The sequence below is a fragment of the Glycine max genome, chromosome 18 (assembly GCF_000004515.6).
Source record: "Glycine max cultivar Williams 82 chromosome 18, Glycine_max_v4.0, whole genome shotgun sequence".
NCBI classification, from domain to species: domain Eukaryota; kingdom Viridiplantae; phylum Streptophyta; class Magnoliopsida; order Fabales; family Fabaceae; genus Glycine; species Glycine max.
In genome coordinates this window covers 54,115,141-54,141,376 of record NC_038254.2, presented here as the reverse complement: position 1 = coordinate 54,141,376, position 26,236 = coordinate 54,115,141, and the positions used below count along the sequence as shown (strand labels likewise).

Here is a 26,236-nt window from a genome sequence, read left to right as displayed (position 1 = left end):
GAAGATGGTAAATAATTCAAAGTTTACTCCTATGCTTTAAATTTACATTCTTATTCTTATTATTAAATTTACATTCTTATTCTTATTATTGAACATATGGATTGATATGTAATTATTTTAATTTAACTAGGATAGGATATGTTTCATAAAACTTCTTAATTGTAAACTGAAAAATTAATTAGTAACTAAAATGTAATTAAAAATTGAAATTTATCTTATTAAATTATAAGTATTTGATAATATATTAGTTACTTTAACACAAATAATATATATTATCTGTGTTGAAGTAACTAAAAAAAAATATTTTTTTTTTACATATTAATTTTTTTAAAAAAAATTCAATAAATATTCAAAGATAAAAAAATAATAAATATAAAATGTTAAAAACTAACATTTTAAAAATATTACTTCAACCATCTAAAAAAAGGTTAGTATAAATAACGTTTCAAAAAATTGCTAAAAAATTGATTTATCAAGTAATTAAACAATTTTTTTTGCTAATAAAAAAAATTAAAAAAAAAACAATTAAAAAAATAGACCGACCACCCCAAAACAATTAATTACAGCATTGAACCAGTATTAAACCCCATCATTACCTTTGATTTTGAATGACTTTCTTTTCTAAAAAAAAAACAGTGGTTGTTAATAAATAAAGGATAAATATTAATCACCATTCTAAGAATATAATTAAAGAATTTAAAATATTTTTTTTATTAAAAGATGAAAAGTTATGTTATTCTAATTTTTTTTTAACTCTCTTATAATTTATACAATAAATATTTTTAAAAATTCTTTAATTAATATAATTAGGACACTGATTAGTTATACCTTGAATAAATAAATTCCCAAGACAATACAAACAAAACAGAAAACAACTAATAAACCGGCACTTGTTCGTCCCTAAAACGCAACTCCAAAGGCCAACAACACTATGACCCTCTCACTCTCTGTCTCACTAACTCCCTTCACTTAGTTAAAACTCAAAACACTTTGTTTTTTCACTTTCAGTTCCCCCACGCGCCACCACCACCACCCATGGGTTGCACGGCGTCGAAGCTGGAAAACGAGGACACGGTGCGGCGGTGCAAGGAGCGGCGCCGCCTCATGAAGGAGGCGGTCTACGCGCGCCACCACCTCGCTGCTGCCCACTCCGACTACTGCCGGTCCCTCCGCCTCACCGGCTCCGCCCTCTCCACCTTCTCCGCCGGCGAACCCCTCTCCGTCTCCGACCACACTCCCGCCGTCTTCCTCAACAACTCCCAACACCACCCCCCACCCCCCCAACACCAGCCTTCTCCGTCTCCTTCTCCTCCACCACCACCGTTGTTCAACCCTTCACCTTCTCCTCCGCCACCGCCAAAACTCGCCACCACCAACCCCCGCCGCCGCAAACCGCCGCCGCCGAAGCTCCCGCACATCCTCTCCGACTCAAGCCCCTCCTCCACCCCAAGAAGCCACGTGTCAAATTTTCCTTCAAGCTTCTTCCCCACCGCACATTCCACCTACTCCTCCACCCCTTCCCAAACCTCCTCCGTTTGGAACTGGGAAAATTTCTACCCTCCTCCACCCCCTCCCGCTTCCGATTACTTCCCCGAACAACCACAAAAATTCTCACACACGCAAACTCAAACACCTTCTCACTACTCTCACAAAACTCAAACACCTTCGCACTACTCTCACAAGACACAACAACGCACCAATCCCCAAATCCACGACACCGATTCCGAGAGATCTGAATACGATTTCTTCGACGGAAAACACGAGACCGAGAATGAGAAAACTGATTCTCATCATCTTCCAGAGGAGTATACTGAAACTGAGAGGGAAGAGGTTCAGTGTAGTGAGTGGGGGGATCATTACAGTACCACGAGTTCCTCTGATGATGATGGGGTGGAGGGGGATGTGGAATCGCGCTCCGAGATCGGAACCCGGTCGAATTTCGGGTCGTCGGTGCGGGCAGAGTCGGTGGTTGGCGTTGGCGGTGGCGGTGGCGCGAAGCGATTCGATGCGGCGTCGTCGGTGGCGGCGGCGGAGATGAAGATGGTGGTGAGACATAGGGACTTGAGGGAAATCGTGGAGGCTATTAAGGAGAATTTCGATAACGCGGCTTCCGCTGGGGATCAGGTTTCTGAGATGCTTGAGATCAGTAGGGCGCAGCTTGATCGGAGCTTCAAGCAATTGAGGAGTATGTTTTCAACCAAATTCCCCTTTTTGAAATTTCTCAACACACTTGTTTTTGCTGCTAGTGTTCTTCTATCAGAATCTGAGTTTTATCTTATCTTGATATAGCTTATGCATTACTTTTGCAATCAAAACTTAGATATAGCAGAATTGGAATTTCATCCCCAAGAATCTGCATAATATAGATTGTCATGGTGAAACTTTAATTTTAGTTGGAGAATAGTATCAAAGGTATCTATGAAATTGCATTTAAGTTTTTTCCTAATGCAAAGTTTTATTACAAAACACTAGTTTTAATCGAGAAAGCAGCCTTTTGAGAAATTCTTTTTATTTATTTTTTTCATGTTTAAATTGCGCAATTTTAATTTGTCTTATGGGGTGTTGAAAGTATTTATTATTTAATTGGGGTTTGAGATTGATTATTGGGGGAGTTTATTTTTTCTTCTTCGCGTCAATTTCGGATGAAGATTATGCTTTTTGATTTTGAAACAGTGGATTGGAAATTGTGGGTAGGTTTGAATTGAATTTTGATTTTGATTTTGCAGAAACTGTGTATCACTCGAGTAGCATATTGAGCAACTTAAGCTCGAGTTGGACCTCGAAACCGCCGCTGGCGGTTAAGTACCGGCTCGACACCGGTTCGCTGGATGAACCGGGCGGTCCAAAGAGTCTCTGCTCCACTTTGGAACGCCTTTTGGCGTGGGAGAAGAAGCTCTACGAGGAGGTTAAGGTAATTTTAGCTTCATTTTTTTCTTTTGGGGTGTTTTGTTTCTTGTTATTTGGGATAATATGACGGTTCCCTTTTAAGAGAATTTAATTATATTTTTCGAGACGATAAAAAGGTGAAGGGAAAAAGGAAAACGAGTGAGGGTATGCGGAGTAGGTTATGTTGGGCTTTGGTAGCGTAAGGTCACAGCAGAATTTGACTGTTAATAGTGAAAATGACCTCTTTTTCCTTTTTTTCTCCTTATGAATTGACCAAAATAGCCTCGGTTGTTGGGACCAACCTTTATTATTGTGGTACAAATAATGCTCCATGATAGGAACATACTTATCCAGAAAATGCTTTTTACACATGTCGAGTAATGATTTAAGTGTATGTTAGGTCTTACGGTTAGCCTAAGAAGATAATTTCCTCATTTTGACATGAATTTTGGTAAATTTGGAGGTGTTAATATGATAATGATGATTTATTGTGTGAAATGACTAAAGTACCCTTCACCCTTTAACTCTTTACCCCAATGAGACAAACTGACTAGAAGGGAAAAATAGCAATGAAGGAATGAAGAACAAAGTAATTAACAGATTTGAGTTACTTTGCACTTGCCTGTTTCTTCATATTTTGTCCTACATGTGATTTATTGTTTACACACAATTGGGTCTATCTTACTATTTTTTGTTGTCTGCAAACTGTGTATGAAGGGCAAACATTTTCTGTCACATACACTTGTGTGTGTAGGTTTACTTACTGAAAAAGGCACACGTTTCTTTGGGCATACGGCACTAAAAGAAGAAAAAAAGTAATGCCTAGGATATTGTTATGAATGTTTGAAATCACCATAAATGTTGTGTGTCCAACTTGACTGCTTTTTTACCAAACTGAAGTCAGGTGGTTCTGTTGCATTTATTTTTAGCTAAAAGCCTAAAACCATGTGGTTTGGAAACGAGGTGTGCTATGCTAACACTTTCTACAAATTGTGCTTGAATTTAGGCTAGAGAAGGTGTGAAGATTGAACATGAAAAGAAATTATCAGCGCTGCAGACTCAGGAATACAAAGGAGAGGATGAAGCTAAGATATTCAAAACCAAGGCTTCCATAAATAGGCTGCAGTCACTAATAGCTGTTACATCTCAGGCTGTGTCTACCACCTCAACTGCCACTATTGGCCTTAGGGACTCTGATCTTGTCCCTCAGCTTGTTGATCTCATTCATGGGTATGTCTCTTCTTCTGCAATAGCTTTACTGTTTTGGTAGCTCTAAATGTGGGGAATAGCTAAATAATCAAGTTCTAGTACAATGAGATTAGATCATTACATCATTAATCAACAAAGAAGTGAAGAACTTTGGTGATCAACAATCAATTCAATTTGACAATAAATCTGGCATATGGGAGCCCACTGATCTGCCCATTTGTACTACTGTAAATAAATGAACTTTAATAAATTCATTGGGTCCCAAAGTTGTCTAGTATTTTGGACTAATGAAAATTCAATGTGTTTAGATATTTTTGTGTCCATTTACAAATTAAATGTGATATTTGAGACTTCATGATCAAATGCACTTTGAATACTGTGCAGCTTGTTGTGTGGCCATAATTTAGGATCATGCTGTGGCTTGCACATAGGATATTTACTCCCAATTTTGTAAATGCAGATCCTTTGGAATGTGAAGGCTTTGAGCTGTATCAAATAACCAACCCTCTGAAAGAAGTTTTAAGTTTACCTGTAAACAATTGAAATGCTTCTTTTTTTTCTTTCAAATTCCCGTCATTCATCTCGTGTGAATATGCTGCCTAGTATGGGTCAAGAAAATCTTGAGTGGTAGTTGAAAACATTATGGCTTACTGCCCTCGTATGCAACTTGCTTTATCATCTCTGTGTAATTGCATGTGCTTCTTTGTACCAAACTGTCCAACTACTGCCTACCTCTTATTATCAAACCTTGGCCCACCACTTTACCTGTCAAAATGTTATTTTGTCTCTTTTAGGCTCCCTTTGTGCAAAAATAATTTATTGATGGAGTTTGGTATGTTAAAGCAACTATTGTAGGGTGGTATAACCCTCGTTAACTGATTCAAGCTATTTTGACTGGTGGGTTCTATATGTTGTAAAAAATGATTGATGTTACTGATATTAATCTGTTTTACTTTATTGTTACTGATATGAAACCATAGGTGTGTATATATAATATGATTCTGATGAAGGCTCTTTGGTTGTTACTGATTCTTGTAGTTGTAATTTAACTTTATGCTAGGTGGGGATCAATTGATAGTGTAAGATTTGTCACACTTCTGCCGCTCAAATAACTTTTTATAAAAATTGATTATGGTAATACACCGTTGAAATATAACTAAGAGTGTGTTTGGATGAGACAATTTTAAATTCTAAGAATTTTAAATGCTTCAATTGAAATTCTTTCATTTCAAAATTCAAACTTGAATCAATAATATTTCTTAAGCACAAACTTTATATTTTTTTTTGGTAACAACACAACCCTCAAACTTGAATCAAATTCAAACTAACCTGTGCAAGTAGTCTGCACAATACTATTCATCATTCATGCGTTTGCAGGCACAACACAAACATCTCCTCTGCACAAACAAAATTAACAAACAAAGGTCCCCTTTGTCTTCAAAAGGTTTGCCACCTCCTCGTAACTATCCTGCTCCTTCACTGCACTTGATTTTGCCTCCACGGCTTGCGAGTTCACCTGACTCCGATTCGAGGATAGCAGCTCAGCAGCTTCCAGTGCAGCCAGCTTGTCAACTTCAGCTCTCTTGCCCTTTTTGAGGTTGCGAGATCTACAAGATCTGGAGTGGGTTTCATTGGATTTGGGTTTTGAAGATGAAGAGAATGAGTTTTACTAAGTAAACAATGGAGTGAAATCTGATGCTGTCTCTGCTCGTCGATGCAGCACCACCGTCGGCAACCGGATCGATCTGTGAAGAGGAAGAGCCATGTTAATCCTAGATTAGAGAAGAAAAAAAAGCAAAGATGAGAAATTAACAAACTATAGAGAGCAACGGAACTGCGAAAGTGATAGTGAAGGTGAGACTAGTGAGAGTGTGTGAGGATCGAGCGAGAGAGAGTGTGAGAGAGGGTCGAGCGAGAGTGTGAGGAAAGGTCTTAGGAATGAGTGAACGAGAATAGCGAGAATTTTCAAATTCTCTCCTTTTAGTCAGAAATTAGAATTCCTTAATTTTAGTTAATTGAAATTTCTGTTTAAAATTTCTTGAATTTTAAAATCTTCCAAATAAAATATCCAAACACCAAATTTTATCTTAAAGAATTTTAAATTCCTGTTTAAATTATTTTTCTTGTTTTAAATACTTCATCCAAACAGACTACAGATTTTGCATTTAAAATTCTAGAAAATTTAAAATTATATTATACCTTAATTTTTAAACATTTAATGTCATAGAAAAGTGATCTTGATTTAGTGTGAAATTTTATGAGCTTGATATGAATGATATAAACTTTGCTGTCATTGTCAACTACCTTAACCTCGTGATGGCAAATGTTTCCACATTCGGGGTAAATCTTCAAAGTAGTAGAAGATTATTGAGCAGAGTCAATGCATATAAAAAATAGGATCATGGAATGAGAATAATAAGTCTTGACAATTGCAACTCTGAGGATGGGAATGGAATTATGTATCATTCGATAGTGTTTGCTTATTTTGTACTGAAGCTGAGATTTTGTTTGCTCCCTTTTGAAACATCTAAGTACGGAGTTGCCAGAATTTTACCTTAAGAATTTGTTTCTGTGCAGCAATTACTTATCTCTTATGTATTTGAATTTGAATTTAAAATGGGGATGGCCTGTTCACAGATAACGGCGTTGTCTTGTTATGTTTGTGAATTTGTGATATTTTTGTTAAATGTAGATTCATGTACATGTGGAGATCAATGCACCACTACCATGAAATTCAAAGCAATATAGTGCAGCAAGTCCGTGGCCTTGTGAACAGATCATCAAGAGGTGACTCCACTTCTGAACTCCACAGGCAGGCAACTCGGGACCTTGAATCAGCTGTGTCAGCTTGGCACTCCAGTTTTTGTCGCCTTATAAAATTTCAGCGTGATTTCATCCTGTCCTTGCATGGCTGGTTCAAGCTCAGCCTTGTTCCAGTCCACAATGATAACATCAACAGTAGGGAAACCTCTGATACATACCAATTTTTCGATGAATGGAAACTTGCACTTGACCGTGTCCCTGACACTGTTGCATCTGAAGCCATCAAGAGCTTTATCAATGTTGTCCACGTGATATCTTCCAAGCAAGTGGAAGAGCTGAAGATCAAAAAACGAACCGAGACTGCATCCAAGGAACTTGAGAAAAAGGCTTCCTCTCTGAGAAACCTAGAGAGGAAGTTCTACAGCTCATATTCTATGGTAGGCATTAGCCTTCCTGATTCTGCACCTGACAATGGACAAGTTTTGGATGCACGCGACCCACTTGCTGAGAAAAAACTGGAACTGGCAACCTGCCAAAGGCGTGTTGAAGATGAAATGCTGAGGCATTCAAAAGCTGTGGAGGTAACAAGAGCCATGACCCTCAACAATTTGCAAACGGGCTTGCCTGGAGTGTTTCAGGCACTGACCAGTTTCTCTTCCTTGTTCACTGAGGCTCTTGAATCAGTGTGTACCCGTTCATATGCCATCAAGTAGGTGAGGTAATTCATTTGTTCTGCATGGGATCTAAGTTCTTCATAAGGGCTGGGGGATTTTTTGGCGGCAAGCTCTTATTGCTCTCACTATTTTGAGTTATATTTTGAAATGTAAATATGAAGAATTTTGGGGTTCCACCTATTTTGATGGAAAAGGGAATTTTCTTATTGTACAGGGAAATTTCTTGGTTTATTGTATCAGAGGATTGCAATTTTTAGTATATCAATAAATTATACGCATTGTGCTTTCATGTTCCATTTATGAATTCTTCCCCCCTATAAATTGTGTGTATATGTTTGTTTTTCACTTTTTCTTTACCCCTTTACCCATTGAGGTTGTATGTATACTTGTGTATCTTATTGTGTTGTGTGGGGACCAAGGAGATATTTGGAATTTGGATGATTCATTAAACTTGTATAATTGTGTATATTTTTGGTCTAAAAATTTATTCAGTCAATTAATCGGAAATGATTCACATGAATTTTAACCAATAACTATTAACTTGTTTTTCATATGTGCACTAAATAGTTCAGGATATTAAAACACTTAGTGGGTCAGAATCAGATGACTTAGTTCCTGTGAAATATTTTCACAACGTCAATTTCCCTTTATCTTCATTTCCTCAAAAGGAGGTGAGTGTGCTAGTTGAGGCTGACAGCTAATATGGACATGAATGGACACGAACGGGCCTCAATTGAAAGTGGAAAGTTCCACCCAGCACATGGCATGTGTGGAAGAATAGATATGTGCAAGTTGCAAAATGCAAAGTCATGATCTTCCCTACTATTGATATTTATTATTATATACATAGTTGTACCTTGGTGACTTGTTGGTCATGGGTTCGAATCCGGAAACAGCCTCTTTGCATATGCAAGGGTAAGGCTGCGTACAACATCCCTCTCCCATACCTTCGCATAACGAAGAGCCTCCGGGCAATGGGGTACGAAGAAAGAAATACATATCTTATTATGGTTTTTGTTCAATTGGAAATGTGCTCCTCTATCAGGTAGACATTCTCCATATGGAAACTCCCCTCACTTACCTTTCACATTCAGATCCAGATTCATCCATGCTTTATTATTACTTTTTTTTCCTTTCTTTAAATGGCCAATTATCCTTGTGGTACAGGGAAATGGGAAATGGGAAATTTTATCCCACGCGAAGGGTTCTATTCAAACGCTTTTTTCTTTCTTGGTAGAGACCCATTCAATCTCTTTTAAGTAAATTAAGAATATTAAATCTTACATAGTTAAAAATTTAATTGATATTTTATTTATTTTTATTTTAATGTATATACTTGTATTTTTTAACATATTAAATGAATTTATAATATTAAAATACACATGTATACATTGCAATATTTTATTTTAACACATGAACATGTTATTTAAAATATACAGTTTTTTTACTGCAAAAATATAGATACAGTTATACTATTAAATTACACATTTGTGTATGTTTTACACTTTTAACATACGATAAATTATTTACAATTTGTATGTTATATTTAACCGATAGACAATGCACAAGTCACAAATAGACAAGTGATAGAAGAAGCGCGAAAAATAACACCCAGGAGCAATTGATTGGGCGAGTCACATACAGACAATTGATACTGCATTGCAATGGGATGTGTGTACTGGGATATGCAATGGGAGAGTTAAAGACCTGTGCATTATCAAGCTTAAATTCAGTATGTGCAGTTTATTTCATGAATTTTGAGGAAGGTTTATGGCGTGCTTACATTCTGAGAGAAGTTAGTATGAAGGATATGAAGTTGTTCGCTATTCACCCTCATTGCAAATTTATGATATACCTTTATTCAAAATCAAAGACCTGTATTTTCTTGTGTGATTATAAATATCAAGAATTGAAACTGGAATCTATCTACACTGCAGCTGATGACGAATATATACACGCATGGGGTAGTGTTATGTCCCTTCCTCTACCTAAATGGCCAACCCCTTCCTACCTTGAATGCAGCCAAGCTCTGAGAATGATTATTTTGTATGGGATCTTATTATATTTGTAATCAAAGTTTAACCAATTGATTATTTGTTTATTTTCATAAGAGGGTTGTTTGGATATTTGGATTAGTGCACCTTTGTTCCAGAGAAAGGTCATAGCTAGTTGGAATGTTTGTACTTGTGTTTATCAGTTTATGTGCTCTTATGTTGCATCTCCAACGTATCGCTTTTGCCTTTATTTTTAATTATTGTTAAGTTTTTCTAAACAGTATATGCTAGCTATAGTACATCACACCAAAATAATGAAATCAAACTTAAGAAAATAAAAAATGCATGCCTGGCTACTTAGGAAGAGAGACAAGTTAAAAGTTATTTCTAATTGTTAATTGACTCTAGAGAAGAAAAAAAAGTGAAATACAACTGTACAAATACGATATATGATATGAAATGATAGGAAGTAATTAAGAGTGAAAAAAATTATATTTGTTTATGAGAGAGTTTAATGTATAACAATATCAATTACTCAATTCTAACAAGTTTGATTCGTATCAAATGTGCAGTATAATTTCCACCTTTTACCATTTTCGTTTTTTTGAATAACCTTGCACATGAATACAGTTTCATGCTGACAAGTATTGTAGCCTTTGGGAATCAAGGGAACATTGAATCTTTGCTCTTATAATTTCACCTCTTTACTACAAATTTAGATTTGAATAAATATGATATAAGTAAAATTTGCTTAATTCTTTCCATAAGATATATATTTAGTACCTCAAAGGTGTTTTTCTCTCTCTCTTTTTCTTTTATATATATATATATATATATATATATATATATATATATATATAGCATCTATTTTTTTTAGATCATATATAAGGTCATATCAAATATAAAGTAAAATTAGATTAAATATCTAGGATACACAACTTCGAGAAAGAAAATCTCCGATCCACTGTCTCAATTAGACATTGTTAGTATACTTTCTTAGCTTTAAAATGAGCGAGAAAATGAAAATTATATATTTACCATAATGTTATGAGCGGAAAATTTAAATTACATATATACTCTTATTTTTATTTATATATATAAAAAGATAAAGATAAATATTTTCTTGTGTATGTAATATAGAGTATAGAGAAATAAATTAATATAAGTATAGATTGAGAAATTGAACAAATTCTATGAAATCCAAGATTATAATTGGATATTGAAATCCACATATTAATTGTATTTTAAAGCATATTATAATGTTTAGATTTATATCTTTTATTAAGTAAAAAATTCAATCAAATTGTTTCCATTTTTGCTGTTAAGAATGTTATGTGTAACTTTTTTTTAATTTTCAAATCAATTTATTCATATCTTTTATTAAGTGAATATTTCAATCAAATTGTTTCTATTTTTGCTGTTAAGAATGTCATGTGTAATTATTATTTTTTTAATTTTAAATCAATTTATTGCTTATAACATTTTCGTATGTATATAGCTAGCATTCTTTTTAGAAATCAGAAATTGAAACAAATTTAATCACTTAAGTAGCTAATATATCAATCAAAACTCAGAAATTTGGTAACTTAAACAAATTCAATCACTAGCTAATAACCCTATTATATATAGAAGCACGAAGCACGGATTAGGCTTCAACGTCAGCATAATTTACCATTTATTCAAAACCCACAACCATAGAAGGAACTGAGCGAAGACCTACTTTTTGAAATTCTTCACCGATTAACCTTCACTTCTTCTTCAATGCAAATCCCTTAACAAATTTCCAAAGTGCGATTTCTGATCTACGCTACCTTCACTCACGTCTAACTCATCACCAATTATCCCCTCGTGTGTTTGAAACGCACACATTGTTCAATTCCTCCTCTTTCACTTTCGTTCGGGTTCTAATTACGATATATAAGAAGATGCTTTTCTCCATGGATTCCAATAAAAAGAAACTAATATACTAAAAGGGTTGAATTTTCTCCCTTTTTTTTAGCCTCAAGATCGTGATCGAGTTAGAGTGAAAGCCACGCACCACGATCTTATCCTATGCAGCACTCAGCCATTGTTACATTCACTATTTCGTGTGCAACCCTTTTACAAAACAATTCGTTGTTTTGCCACCATTACGTAAGCGTCATGAACTAGAATCGGCACGTGTAGATTTCATGTGTGACCACTCTCGTTCAAGGTTTTGGGTCGTGCACACATCTCCATGGCTATGGCTGAAAGCTTTCAAGTGAACATGTTTTCCTCCGAGACAGGTAAATGGGGTGCTTCTAACGTTACCGTCCCACGTGGAACTGTAATGTCAACTTGGTGCATTTAGGAACATTCTTATCTACGATGAAAAGTTTGTGAGTGGATAAAAGATGAAAAATATTTGTTGGACAACCATGAATTGTTTATAACTTTGAGAGAGAGAAAAAAATGATTGATTTGATTGATGATATAGTATGATAAAAAAAATTGTAAATTAGGTGTTTGAAATTTTTTACTGTAAAAAAAATAATCACTCAATAAAGGATCGATTTCTTGTGTGATCCCTTCATTGGAAGGGATTCCACGTGGTGAGTAATGGACATGCGCATTCCTTATGATTATTTGGTTCTAAGAGGAAATCATGATATATACTATGGGATATGCAATGGGCGACAAGTTCGGAATATAAAGTTCATGAACTTGTGAATTTTGAGGAAGGACAAAAATGGTCAAACAATCGTTACTATATTGATAGAGAAGTTAGTATCAACAATATGAACTAGTTGGCTTTTCTGTCGGTAATTAAATCAAGCAACAGGTTATTTTTTGCACCCGAGGCATGACAACACCAACCTTACGTTTTAAACTTGTAGGTGTTAAGTTTTTACGTACTTAGCTATTACATGGTTGCTATGTAGTAAATCCTCCTCCGATATCTTGTAGTTAGGTTTCCAATTAATTCACTTTTATATGGATACATAGGCATGTGATTATTAAGGGTTTACGTGTTGCCTATAAAAGGCTCTCTATGTAGTGCGCTTGAGTGAAATCAAAGCCTCTTTCCTCTGTTAAGTGCGTGAGTATTGAGAGTAATTTTTCTCTCTCTCATTTTCGCTTCCGCTGTGAAAGTGTTGTACGGTTTTTGTTTTATTAGTTCACTGATAACATTTTCACCCTCATTGCGAACATATGCAATATTTTCACTCAAAGGAAGGTATTTTCTTGAAGGATCGTGAAAATCCAAAGCTGGAGAGTGTGTACACTGCAGTGGGTGAAGATTTTCACTCATGGAGTAATGTTATGTCTCTTGTTCTCACTGAATGCCCAAACCCCAGTTCCTACCTTGAATGCAGCCAAGGTCTGAGAATTTATTTTTTTTGCATATTTTCATTAGAATTATTTGGATATTTGGATTAGTGCGCCTTTGTTACATAGAAATGAAATATGAAGTTTATGCTTATGTCTATGCGCACATCTTATATATATATATAGCTTCTCCTAAGTATCTCTTTGCCATTATTATGGTTTTTTGAACAATTATGCTATATAGTAATTGACACCAAAATAATGAAATAAAACTTGACAGAAGAAAAGATGCATGACTATTTAGGAGGGAGAAGTTAAAAGTTATTTCCAATAGAACTCTAGTAGGTTTGATTCGTAAAAGTCGTGCAATATATTTAATTTGGAACCTAGCTTTTATCATTTTCGTTTTTTGAATAACCTTGCACATGAATACAAGTTCATGTTATGCACAGAAACGTATTTGGGGTCAAGGGAACATCAAATGAAACTAACTTGCTCTTATAATTTTCACTGATTTGAATGTGTTGCTTGTGTTGTTGGAATGTTGGCATTTTGGTGAGTTGCAAGGAGATCGATCTCTGCTACAAAGAGTGCCAAGGAGAGGAAAGCTGCACTGTCTCGGCCATGATGCAAAATTTCTGTTGTTGGGAATTTCATATTGGTAGCAGAGTGATGTTTGCAAGAGTTAATTATCACAATTCTTGTGCTCTTGGCAGTCACATTTTGACCACTGCACAAGGGTTTATAGGACTTGCAATGTTAACAATTTGGCTTTAATGAAATTGGTCTATTATATAGTTCCATAAAAAAAATTGTCTATTATATTCCTCACAACTGCATATAGGGATGAGAGAGCTAAACTTGCTTTCAATCCGCCCGTTGTCATGCCTAACACTAATTAGCTTAATATATGCATGAAAAATCTAATTAAATGTATGGGGGAACTAATTACATGATTTTCACAGATTTTATTTTTGTTTAATTTTTTAAAATATGTTTTATTTCAACAAACTTTGATGATAATTCTTATTTTTAAATACTTTTACTTTCCTCATGATAACGATTACCACAACTATCAATCTTTGTTCTTCTTTTACTCAACCAAGAAAAATAAAGTAAATATTTTTTATTTAAAGAAAACAAAGGAGTTACTGATAAAAAAAATTAAAAAAAAACAAACAAAGAAGTTAACCTATCTTACATATTGAATGCGCCATTAATTATAACTGGTAAATATTCGAGAACAGGGCATGAGAGAAAAGTCCCCTCAGGGGACCAAATTTCATATTAAAAAAAAAAAGGAAACAAGAGCCAAAATCTTTGAATACTTTCGTCTTCCTTTTCCTAATACCCTAAGTCCAACCTTCACTTTCAGAACTCTAATTTCCTAACTTTTCAAAAAGCAAGGAGCAACAAAGTGCAAACCGCACACTCTTTTTTTCAATGATAAAAAAGCATGAACTAATGATTTTCATCACTATGAGTGCCTTCATGGGATTGGAATACATCATTTGAACGCAACGTGTATTCTTTCTATAATCCAATTCATATTCTGGTCATATAAATACTATACACCAAAAAAGTTAGCCTCTTGGCATCATAACTGCCACTTTAACTACTATTCTGCTATGACATTGAGGATTTTGACTAACTATGAGTTATTTAACTTTAAGTAATATTATTTAATTTTATTTTTTATTAAAATAAATGATATGGAATTGTTTATATAATTATAATTGTTTAACCAAATTTATTCCTTAAATAATGTATTTTTCAAGTTTTATAGCTTCCACACAATTAAATTAAATACTCATTTTATTAACCTTAACATTGGATTGAGTAGAATGAACTTTTATGTTAAATATTTAAATTTATGTAGAATTATAAGATTCATAAAATTAAGATAAATAACTTATTTAAACAATTATATATTATATATTATATACTATATATGCTATAAAGAGCATTTTATATGTCCTGATAGATATAAAGAGGGAAGACTTGCCCCATTCATAAAAAGGATAGAAAGAAAGAAAATAAAACGTGACATAAAATGGAGGTCATTATTTGCTAAAAATTTCATTTTGCACCTGGTGGAGGGTTTGGGCTTCTCGGAGTTGAAAACCTTTAATTTGGCCCTTGAGGCAAAAAGAAAAATGGTACTTGCTATTTAAGCCCAAAATTTAATCTTTTAAACCCTTATCTATCCCATGTTTGTCATTAGTCTTTAAAATTTTATTTTCATTTTGTTATTTAAACCCAAAATTTGAACCTCGTCCTTACCCATATTCAGTATATAATATTGTTTTCTATCAATATTATATGTTATATTATGCATTTTTCTTGATGTGACATTGTATTTCAAGATAATTTACTATCAATTTCATCTATTATTATATAGTGTAAATAAAAAATGTGATGGAGAAATGGGTGTACTTAGAAAAATTAGATATAACACCCATAAGGTAGTTACTTGTTTTTTGTTTAGAAAGAAAATGGTAACTTGTTAAGGATGTTTATTATGTGTTTTTTTAAAATAATTTTCCTAAAATTCTTCTTTTATCCGTTTTTACAAAACTAAAAAATCATGATATCCAATTCCTTTATTGGTACCTTCAATAACTTTCTTCGCAAATATTTAAATCAATATTTTTAAAATTAGTTCGGTGATTGAACCATGAATTCAAAGTTCAATAATTCAACCTTAGTTGAACGTGAATCTATTTTATATTTTTAAATATTTTTAATAATAAACTAATATATAATTATTAAAAATTAGGATCTAAAAAATTATAAATTAATATAAATGATTAAATTATATATTTTATAAGGTAAAAATTAATAATTGAGAAAATAATTGATACTTACGTTGAATATTTAAGTATGTGTTTTTATTTATTTTAAAAATATTTTAAATTAGATTAAAAAAAATTGAAAAGGACCAGTTCAACACCAGTCCTCTATGTTGGTTCAACACCAAATTATCACCGGTTCTACCGATTCTCACTTTGACTAATAATATCCGTTTTTTTATATATAGATGAAACAAATTTATGTAATATTAATTGATTGGTGATTTAATTAGTTAGAATAAAGTGATGAAACGGCAACAGCATGCAGGGGACCAGTTTTTGCAGACGAAAATTGAAGAAGCTGGGCACTCGTTTGGTTTCTTCTTGGTCTTCTTGTTCTTCTTTCACCATATCCATATGTTTCTCACTCTCTGATTTGTTCCTATTCCTTTTCTTATATCTCAATTATTGACTGCAAATCTGCATTGCCACTTGACCGTGCCATCATGCACGTGCATACGTCCACTTCTGTCCAATGTCCTTTTCACCTTCACTCATATTCATTAAATATATTGTTGTTATAAAATCTAGTTGCTACTAGGCATAAATTTCAAGTGTAGGTGCTTCAGCAGCCTCAACCTTATGTATATGATTAATGTCAGTAGCTATTCTCTTTGTTTTGTTATCTAGTCACCAGTCATGGGTGTTGTTTCAAAGTTTTATATATAGTCATAGCTAGCCATAATTTATATGTAGAATTTAATACAATATAAATCATTACAGTCGTCTTAATTTATATTTTAACTTTATATATGAGATGTATAATTAACGATTAGAGTTTACAACCCAATAATTTTAGCATTTCATTTATTTGTTACATCATTTCACTTTTAATAGATAATAAATTAATTTATTTGATGAATCTTACTATATACATATAGTTAATATCAAATCATATTAAAGAAATTGTATTATCGAAATTTTTTTTTCTAAAAATGACAATAGTTACACGTACGTATCCTTAATAAGTAATACATACATTTTAAAAAAATATAATATTTTGATATAATTTAGTAATTTTTTTTAAAAGAATACTAGTTTTTAGGAAATTAGATAAATAAGAAAGTTTCGAGAAAGAGTAGCAACTATTATATTTATAATAAATTTATTTAAAGTGACATAAAAGTATAAAAAAATAACAAAAATTATCAAAATAAAATTTATCACGTAATACTTTATGGTACTAATAACACATCAAGTTTTCGAGAAGAAAAACCATCAGGTAATTAAAGATTTTAGATGACTAACTCATCGAAGCACCATTGTCGGCATAGAAAGAACAATTGTACCAATATAATTCGTTTACAGAAGTCTGCAGGACGTGCATGGTAAGTATATATCAGGTTTTCGAGGAAAATGTTCAAAACGGTAGTGGCAGATTTCAGCACATTTAATTTGGTAAATAGTTAGATTTTTAAATACGTTGTTAAACGTTTGTGTCTCTGATTATATAAATGGAGAAAAATTTATTAAGAAAGACAAAACTTAAAGTGATTTTTAGGTTTCGAAAGAATTAGTCGCCATTTATCGGTTAAAGGATATATCTTTAGTAAAAAATAAAAGGGGAAAGACAAAGATTGGATCCAAAATGAACCAGAGTCAACTATGTGGTAAATTTGGTCACAGTGCAGATAATTTTTGGTATAGATTTGATGGTGACTTCAATGGTCCTATTCGATCAAGCCAGCAACAGTGAGTACGAAGTTCAGAATTACCGACCATACAATGGTAGCTACACCTGCCACTATTATTGACCCATTGTGGTACCCTCATTCAGGAAGAACACATCATGTCACTATAACGGTTCAGATTTGTCTATTAAACATGTATGACTTTCCAAGTTTTCTAATCCTTATCTTTCTAGTCATTTTGTCCTTAATAATTTACTCCATGTTCCAGTGATCATAAAAACTTATTGTCAAAATTTGCAGAAGATATCGAATGCTGTGTTCTTTGAGTCCCATCCTAATATATCATTGTGTTGTTAAAACATATATAGAATAAGGAGATCATCCTCCAAGGTACACTTAAGGATGGAATCCGATTTTCTTCGGTTTCGGTCTTAGGATCATGTCTTTACCTCAGCTTATATCCCTCTCAGAAAATACTACTATATCATTTGTCCGAATAAAACTAAACTTAGATTCTTTAAATGAGTTTTAGATTTAAGTCCTCTTATGTAAAAAAAATATAAGACAAATAATTTTTTTAATAGTTATCAATAAAATTAATATTTCATTAAGTAAAAAAGAATTCTAGCTCAAAATATGATTTTTTTTTCTTTATTAAAGTTTGAGATTTGATTTTCGATATTGAGTTATAAGATACCATTTTATCTTAATATAGTTTGACTTGATGAAAGAAGATTAAATAAATATTAAATAAGAAATTTCAAAAAAATATCTTTGGTTAGATAAAAAAAAATCTCAAAAAAGTCAATACTTCATAAAAACTTAGATTAAGACATCTACGATTAGGTTATCCTTCAACTAAAGTTGTATAAAATGTACTTCAGTCTTATACGATGTGTAATTAAATCATATTTGTCTGTGTCTCATGCTATATGAGAAAATTCCACCAGTTGCAAGCCATTTCAAAACTTTGATACAATGTACACTTCTCCACATAGAACTCAAGTACACTGACATTTTGGGTCTAACCCCTATAAAATCATCAAATACATCAAGTTACTGAATTTCGTTCCTTGATGCTTACTCTAAAATTCCCTTGGAATTACTTACTCCAAGCTCTTTTCTTCACTTTAAATCATTTGTTGAGTATCAACATTGGGAACAAATATTAGAGTATTAAAATTTAACTCGAGAATATCTCAATTTCATCCCTTATCTCACTACAAATTAATGCTATTGTCCACAAACACACATGTCTTCATACTCATGAACAAAGTAATGCTGCTGAATGAAAACATAGACATGTCACATAAAAGTTGGTCTTACACACTTTTAGTTGAGGCTTCTCTTCCTTTGCATTACGATAATAAAAGGGACAAGAGGTTCTAGCTTTGCATAACACAACTTGTAACCATTGTTGTCCTTCCATAACCATCGCATCCTCAACGAAGTTGGGCCCCACAACCATAGACCCATCGCTACCATAGGTAACAAAAGGCCAAGCTCAACCACCAGAACCATCCAGCTCCTTGCACCACCATACCACACAAGTCAACATTTTTCTGATGTACTAGTAATTTGTTCTTTTTATATCATTTTTCTGATCTAATTTGAATTCTACTCTATGAAAACCCAGTAATAGATGGGTGAAGGCTCACTTGATCTGATGACATGATATACCAATGTTAATTATATATAGTTAAATTATAAAATCATATATATATATATATATATATATATATATATATATATATATATATATATATAATTAAGATATATTTTTAGAATATAATATTAATATAAATAAAATATCTTGTTATATAAAATATTGTTTACTAAGTTTTAAGAAATTTTAATATTAATACATATACAATTGTTTTAAAAAAACTATACTTTTAAAACAATATAGGATATTAGATGAAGCTGAGACAACTTGAAGTATAATTCAAATCTATCCTTAAAATGCATCTAGCTTAGTTTCTAAAATTCAATTTATCAAAATTAACTATGGATTGAATTGAGTTAGGGATGGATATTTTCTTGTTCGGAAAAGGTTTGGAAAAAAACCTCTAAATAAACAATTGGATTTTAAACACTGTGTTGCAATATATAATTCCTTCCCCAACAATGGGAAGAGAATCTATATTGTCCACCATAAGTGGCAATACAAAGTAATTAGCAGATTACTATTTACGGAAATAGAAATGATACTCGATCATACTTGGAGGAATTCCATTTAGCACAGTAATGATTAGAGGGGAATTCTATTATTTGGAGAGCTGACGAAGGTGGAAGGAGGTGTCACAAGCCGTGAAAATCTTCTGCAATTTTGGGACAGAGAAATTGAGAAGAAAAACAATAAGAGAAGGGAAAGTGAGGGGGAAAAAGAGATTAAAATAGTTTTAAAAGAAGATTCTTTTTAAGTAGAGAAAGAAAAATAGAGAGAGAGAAAATTGAAATTTTACTAAAATAACAAAATTATTTATTTATATCATCATATTAAAAAAATAGTTTATATAATTACTATATTTTTAATTTCTTTCTGATTATAAAATAAAAGTAATAATTATCTTTTATCCAAATAATAAAAGAGAAAATATTTACCAGATAATTTAAAATATACATATTTGATATTTGATTGGATAATAATATTGTAAAATCTACTAAAACATAATGGAAATATTAATAGAAACCAGACAAATAAAGGTTGTTTATTGGCTGTTTAGTGTATGCGCTAGTAGTAATCGAATTGCCGCGTAGCCGTTAGAGTTAGTTGATTAGCATATAGTTAGGTTAGGTTAGCAAGCTGTACTTGTAATTGCTACTTAATTGTGTATAGCCTTGGCTTTATAAATAAGGTATATATATAGATCAGCGTGATCCTATTCCTTCAATTAATATAGTTAGTTACTTCTATAATTAAAATTCACATTCCATTACTTGAGATTCATGATTTTTAACTTTATCAATTTCGGTTACTTGGATTGTTCGATTCACTAAATTAATTGTAGTAAATGTTTGATATGTGAATTTATACTTTTTCTAGAATATTATACGGCCTAACAAAGGCTTAATAGCTTGTTCTTCATTATTATAGTGACTGAGAGTAAAGATAAAAGGATATTAAAACTCTAAATTTAGTCTCTTAAAAGGTACACATCACTCTACCTCATGTGATCATTCTGACGTATACTGATTTTAACATTGAAGTCCTTGCAATTACACTTTCCTTGATGTGGAACAGTACTAGAGACATCATTGAAGATCATGTTCATTCTCCTAAAATTATAAGGGACATAATTGTTCTACCTTTTGGTTAGCCTGAACTGGATGAAACTAACATTTTCTGTCACATTTTCACATCAAATAATGAAATAACATGAAAGTTATTCTTTTGTAGCTTTGAATGAATATGTGTCTAGTGATTTAAGATGTACAATCAAACACACTACTGGAAGAAAAATTAAAATTCATGTCAGAACAATTTATATGACATTTAAAAAAATTGTCACTGAAAAAAATTCGACCATAGAATTATTAATAAAAAATAATACTTTCATTAAATATGATCCCCAATTCATTGTAAAGGGTTTTAAAACTAACATAACTTTTTGAAAGTTAACTATATTATTTTGAGATAAAATTTGTGGCTAATTCTCTAGACACTTTGTTTTTCTTCCTATGGCAAATAACGACCCTCCATGTTCGTTTTCATGCTATAGTCATTCATCAATTAAGCGTCTGTAATTCTACGTACAACAAAAAAAAAGACACTACGGTCAAAGTAATAAGGCCAACTTTATTGTGGTACAGAAAAAGAATTCCCTCAAAGAGGGATTTGGAATTAAAATTTAAGCATGGCAACACCATGCAGCCACTTTGGTGGACTTCACATCGCATCTTTTTGTGTAAACATCATGGTACGTACTCTGCCACTCATCATTTGTTTACTCCCTAAATTTTTACCTTTAGGACATCAATTATTCTAATCAAGTTATTCTTGTTGTTGATTCCTGGTTTCAATTTTCTTTTTAGTATAAGAACAAAATTAAAGAAATTAAAGGAGAATGAATAAGGAAATTGCATGCCATCATAGTGTGACTCATTACTCGAAGGAAAAAGGAGGGGTTATTGATCTATGGGTGAGCGTGATTTGTTTTGTTACATTTCTTGTACCTAACTCTTTTGTTTCAATGAAAGTATTGATCTCTTTAGGCGTTAATCTATAAAAATCATTAACTTAGAAATTGATTCCCACATTTATAAGGCTACTAATAAGCTAGGTGTGTGCGTGCCAACGCGTGTGAACTTAAATGTGAATTTCGTCTCGCAAAGCTAATAATAGAATATAAGTTATGTTTTGCCTTTAGAAGATAGAAGAAAAAAAATTATGTAAATTGATTTTTTTTGCAATATCAATAATTTGGTATAAAATACAGTTTTGTTTGTATAACATTAAATTATAATTACTATATTACCTAAATTATTTATGTTACATTTTTTTGGAAATTAAATAATATAATCAAATGAATATTATTTTCATATGTTTTAACAATAAGCATTACGTTAATTTTCATATATTTGAATTAAATATCCTTACCTAAAAAAAATAATTGAATTGAATTATATATGTAGTTTTTCTGTTCCTAATTACAAGACACTTATAACTAATCCATATTTATTAAGAAAGTTACTTAATTAAATTCATATGTGGTTGTAATATTTTATAAAATTATTCTTAAAATTATTGCAAATAACTATATTATTTAATTACTTTCTACTTAAATAATTAAATTATGGAGATAAAATAATAGTAGTGAAATTTTAATTTTTAAAACTAAACTTTCCATGTAATAAAAAAAAATACTAAACTCTCATAATAGAGAGAGAGAGAGAGAGAAAGACATAATTGCAGAATTTATTTTAAGTTTAGAATCAAATACACCAATACTCCCTAAACTTTGGTAAAATTATACAAATCTCTCCTATTTTTCTATCCTCCAAGGTGTAGGATTCAAAGAGTTTCGAAAATTAGATTATTTTAATAATCAATTATATGAATAATCAATTACAATTAAAATTAGTTTTTATTTGAATATGTTTGATTGAAAAATGTTATATCAGTATTTTTTATATATTATATCCATTCATTAATCATTTAAAAGTATTATTATATCCTCCTTTGAGTAAGGTTGTCATAAATGTTAAAAAAAAAAATATTTTTTTCATCTCAAAATAAGTGTTACATTTAAAGAAAAAATTGTTTTAAATAAGTGTTATGTTAACTTTTTAACGTGATATTAATTATTTTTTCTTTAATACTCTTAATAAGTTTTATTTTAATTTTTTAATATAATGTCAATATAATAAGTATAATTTCAGTTTTTTTAGTTATAATTTTTTTTATGTAAAATAACTTAGAATTCTAATACGGAATGAGCAAGAGCATTATATGTAAGAGTGTCAGCATAATTTAATCTTAAATTAATGATTTACGACTTATGGTTTAAATAACGGCGTTAGAATAAAAAAAAAAAAGTACAGAACAATAAATATATTTTTAAATAAGCATAAGGAAACACGTACGCAATAAATATGCATTAAAAATGGTTTCTTTTCAAATTTCATATTTGACATTTTTTATTTTTTACATAACACACCAACCTACATTGTCAGTGTACAACAAAAATGACGGGTGTAACGTAACTCACATGGTGGGGTTTCAATCCACTGCATCTATTTTCTCATCACCTAATTTGGTACTACCCCATCTAGTTTTGTCAGCCTCGATTGTAATCGATTATTGGGCCTGTTTTATTTTGATTTCAAGTTACACTTTTTTCGCTTAAGATTTTGTTTCAGAAAATACAATTATAAGGTTATTTAACCCACATTAGACCATCTTTGTGTGCCTTTCACCTATAATTAGGGATGTTGCCTGATGAATTGGATTGAATTTAATTAAATTTATTATTAAATCTGATCAAAATTTTACATGTTAAATTTGATTAAATTTGTGGTGCAATTTTTTTAATAGATCCAACTTAATCCAACATGATTATCTACATGTTGGGTTTGGTTAATTGAGTTTGAATATTTAAGAAAAAAATATTTTAAAACAATAATTTATTTTTATCTAAAATTTTATAAGTATATAATGATTAAATATCCTAAAAATATTAAATTAGGATGATATTTGATTAATAGAATTAATAATTTTAATGTTAATACAATATTTTTTATTTTAGATAAAAATAAAATATTATATTAACATGAGAAATATAAATAAATCAAGATATAAATAAAAATAACTTAAAAAAGAAAAAATAATGAGTGATTTAATTTAATAATTTAATAAATTATGTGAGGTAAAAATTAATGTGTTTTGTATTTGTGAATTGATTTGTATATAATAATAAATTTAATTATATAGTATGAGTTTAGTCAAATTAAAATAAAATCCGTTATTCAACCCCTTTATAATCAAATCATAATTAAATTAAATAAGATTCAAGCAGAATACTTAAAAAATTTAATTCAATATAATTGAATTAAATTAGATCTCTAATATACTCATATCCTTGAACACTTATGCCTAGTGTAAACCACTTTTGATTATTGTATTAACATGTTTTGTTAATTTGAACTAAAATTAATTTTTAAATTCTAGTTTGAGTAGATGCAATAAATTATAACGTGTGTTTGAGTTGTTGTTGTGGTTGTTGTTGTTTTTACTAAAATTTACTATAGATTTACTTTTAATATTTAAATTTATAAATTAAAATTTGTAAATATACTTGCTTCAACGCACACATCTTGCTGGAGAATATGAGCCCAACCCCCACATTTTTAGCGATATCAATATTGGGAAATAGTGATCGAGGTAAAACATTGAGGAGTTATTATTACTATTATTAGACATGAACAAATTGAACAAATAAATTTGATATTATATCTATTCCAAAATCTTATGATATTAGACATGTAAGTCCTTCTTATTATAAATATTATTGCTTAGCTTATTTCAACTCAATGGGATTTCTTTTATTCATACTAACCACTTTAATACATTTTACTTTATTTTTGAGAGAAACGAGTTAATTCTTCACATCAAACTCTTATTACATTCTAAAGCAACAACTCATGAAGTATAAGGTGAGTCTCATAAACAAGCAAAATGTCTTTTCTACGTTGTTGAAGAGTGAACCCAATACAAACAGCCATCATAATATTAGGGATAAATTTGCTCTCATCAGTACCTTATAATAATATATAATATTTGTTAATTAAGAGTTAGAAATAAGACAAAAGAAAAGAGATTAAGGACATCAACAAAAGAACATGATTCCCAAAAAGTATCCATGGGCAGCAACGAACCTAAGCCAAGGAGAGGATTTAAAACCTCAGCTCTTCAGCATCCCAATATCCATCTTGACCAAAATAAATAACATCCAACAGCAACCGTTTAACTCACTAGACAAAATCTCTAGAACCTCCTCAATAAATGGATTGTTTAACATTATTTATAATATCTTAATTTAAACACATAAATTGTTTATCTATTTTTACAAAATATATTTTGGTCCCTCAAATTTTTTTAAGTTTAATTTTAGTCTCTCTAAAAAAAATTACCTATCTTTTATCTTTTAATTTTAAAATGCACCACTTTTTTTATTGTGAAAGTAGTTTAGATAATATTTTATAGAGGAATGAAAAGTGGTTTAGATAATGCTTGAGAGATTAAAAGTGATGCATTTTAAAAATTATACAGACGAAAAAAAAATAATTTCCTTTAGAGGAATTAATACCAAACTTAAAAAATTTTACACGAACCAAAAACATGTTATCTTTGAGCTCTTAAATGATTTTTTTATAAACTATTTATTCCAACATTTTAAATTTATTTGAATGTCTAAATTTATTTATAGTTTTAATTATTTATTTAAATTCATTATTTATAGTTATTTATAATTTAAAAATTGTATCGTACATTTTTAAATTCTATCTAAATTTAAAAGTATGCGTATAGTACACGAACTATTTGTTAATTATATCATTTGTATATTTAAATTTTAGTGGACATTTGAGAACAACTTGTTTAATTATTTAATATTTGTTGTTTTCAAAATAAAATTAATCAGCGAAAAATTATTTTCTAAAGAAATTATTTGTACTAAACATATAATTACATTAGTCAGTTATTGCCGGATTAAGTTAAAATAAGCTATTTTAGCTAGAGCACTAATTTAGTGTTTGAGTACTTGGAAATCCTAATAATTATATCTAACTCTCTTTCAAAAATAATAATAATTATATTAAATCAGTTTTCAATCATTGGGGTGTTTTTTTATCTATAAGTATCTTTGAAATTATACAATAACGATAAAGCTGGATTAGATAATTATGGATGATAAATTTGTTTCTTCTAAATATAGTAGTATATATGTTTAAGATTAAAATTTAATCTTATTGATTAACCTAAAATAATTTCATATTAATTAATTTGTGTGTTTAGCAACAATAATGAAGTATTTTTTATTTTAATGAGAGACAATTTTGTTAAACATAAAAAATATTTATAATAATATGTTAAAACTAAACTATTTTAGTACAGCACAAAATTTGAGTTAAAAATCTAATTAAATAAAGAGTTTAATAATATAAAATAATTTTATATTATATTTAATTATAAATCATAATCAATATGAGAATAAAATAGTTGCATAGTACTTTTAAAATGACTAATTTTATGGTGCATCCCAATATATCTAATTAACTACTACTACTCATCAGAGGAAAAAGAAAAGAAAATTAAGCCAATTGACGCGAGTGATTGGCACGTGCCAATGCCACACTCTAAAAAACCAGATCCTAAAAAAAAACATAAATAGGTTAGAGTTGGGCATTCACTTTCTTTCTTTCATTCAGTCCCACCT

At 30.8% G+C, this 26,236-nt stretch overlaps 1 protein-coding gene across 1 annotated transcript; it reads left to right on the top strand.

Moving 5' to 3' along the window:
• The first annotated feature begins 887 nt into the window (after nt 1-887).
• LOC100815888 (nitrate regulatory gene2 protein) lies at nt 888-7,828 on the top strand. Its single transcript, XM_026126805.2, has 4 exons — nt 888-2,185; nt 2,727-2,911; nt 3,893-4,116; nt 6,788-7,828. Exons 1-4 carry the CDS (start codon nt 1,036-1,038, stop codon nt 7,569-7,571), a joined length of 2,343 nt encoding a protein of 780 aa, XP_025982590.2. The 5' UTR covers nt 888-1,035; the 3' UTR covers nt 7,572-7,828.
• Nucleotides 7,829-26,236: the final 18,408 nt, after the last annotated feature.